The sequence below is a fragment of the Mus pahari genome, chromosome 7, assembly GCF_900095145.1.
Source record: "Mus pahari chromosome 7, PAHARI_EIJ_v1.1, whole genome shotgun sequence".
Lineage (NCBI taxonomy): Eukaryota > Metazoa > Chordata > Mammalia > Rodentia > Muridae > Mus > Mus pahari.
The window spans coordinates 93294806-93296540 of NC_034596.1; the positions used below are offsets into that span (position 1 = coordinate 93294806).

General features: G+C 44.8%; 1 protein-coding gene across 8 annotated transcripts in view; it reads right to left on the bottom strand.

Moving 5' to 3' along the window:
- The window catches only part of Eml5 (EMAP like 5), a 114225-nt gene that overhangs the window by 11347 nt on the left and 101143 nt on the right, over nt 1-1735 (bottom strand). For 6 of the 8 annotated variants that reach the window (XM_021201910.2, XM_021201909.2, XM_029540726.1 and 3 more), the window contains one exon: nt 1195-1352. In XM_021201910.2, the coding sequence (XP_021057569.1) occupies nt 1195-1352 (158 nt within the window). The remainder of the gene's footprint in view (nt 1-1194; nt 1353-1735) is intronic. The other 2 variants (XM_029540727.1, XM_029540729.1) reach the window with 1 other exon arrangement.

A 1735-nucleotide genomic window follows, 5' to 3' on the forward strand; every position in this document is an offset into this window, starting at 1 on the left:
GTATGTGTGTGTGTGTGTGTGTGTGTGTTTTGGTGTGTGGTCACAGGTCAGTGTGCACCTCCATCACCTCCAGGTGTCAGGCTTCCCTTTTCACCATGTTTTAGACATCTTTCTTTGCAGATGATCCAAATGATCGTCTGGCTGGGCCTCTCCCATGGGACAGTGTTGGGATTACAAATGCTTGTGCTACTTTGTTTGGCTTTTCCAGATTTTTTGGGTCCTAGGGTTGACCTTCAGGTCATCAGGCACATAGAGCAAGCACTTTTACTCCCTGAGCCCTCACCTCAGCCTACAAATCAGTTTTAAGTATCTGGTTAGTGTAGGTACTTGAAAGTGACTTCAAGGTCTCTCCTCACATTTCTGTTTGAGGACTTAGAAGAACGATTTCCCAATGCCTTCTTCAGCACTCTCTTACTCTTTGCTCATAGCTACAGAAGCCTTACAGTAGGGAGATAACAGGGGATCAAGATGCAACCTGGGTTCTATAGTAAAGGGTTCCCTTCATGTTCTGTCAGCAATACTGATGCAAGCAAACATGGATTTGGGACACCATTCTTTGTTTGTTTGTTTGTTTGTTTTTTCGAGACAGGGTTTCTCTGTGTAGCCCTGGCTGTCCTGGAACTCACTCTGTAGACCAGGCTGACCTCAAACTCAGAAATCTGCCTGCCTCTGCCTCCCGAGTGCTGGAATTAAAGGCGTGCGCCACCATGTCCGACTGGGACACCATTGTTAATCAGAGGGACAACTGCATACGCCTGTCTCAGACAAGTAGAACTCTGGCTGCAGTTCAGGTGTATGTAAAATGTCCAATAGTGGGCTGGCAAGATGATACAGTGGGCACAGATACTCTAAGCCTGATGATCTGAGTTTGACCTCTGGAATGAATGCACACAGTGACGGAGAGAACCATTCCCACTGATTGTCCTCTGATTTCTATACATGGGCTGGGGCAAGTACCTTTCTCCATCCCTTTCCACACAATAAATTTAAAAAATAAATGAAAAATAAAATCAGAAAAGTGAATTAAGGTAAGAATTCAGAGAATCCAAAGAATCTACATAGATAACAATGAAGGAGAAGTACATGAGTAATTTATTCTGCACAGCCTAGAAGGAAGAGCCTCCAATACCTCACTAAGCCTTGGGAAGACAGTGAATGTGTAAACAGTCAGCTAGGATATGAAAAGGGACTCACGGCCTTTCCTTGCCACCGGTCACAATCAGTCCATCTCGCAGGGTGGTGTACATGGCAAATACAGGCCCATTGTGCGCTTTAGCCACCACTCTGCACAATATGTGATCTTTCCACACACAGACATCACCACTGATGGTACCTGTAAACGTCAAGTTATTCTGAAAAGGAGTGGGGAAGGGGGAGACAAACTCATCAAAAGTTCAAAGAGAGGTCGCACAGATGTCATCCTCTATGTGGGTGGAATGCTAGTTCACCTGTTTTGACAAAGCACATGCAAAGGGTTGTGGGAGACACTGGACCCAGGGCAGGAGGCTGAAATGAGGCTTAGCTCCGGGAGGCTCTTCCCTTTCTCAAGTCTGTCCTTTAGTAGTGAGATTAGCTTGGATAAATCTCTCCTAAAATACTGTAGTTCTGGCTTGCACTGCTCTTTCCATAGATGGGGCAGTTAGAAATAGGGATGAAAATAATGTGAGCTTGGTAAGGACTTTCTTTCTTTCTTTCTTTCTTTCTTTCTTTCTTTCTTTCTTTCTTTCTTTCTTTC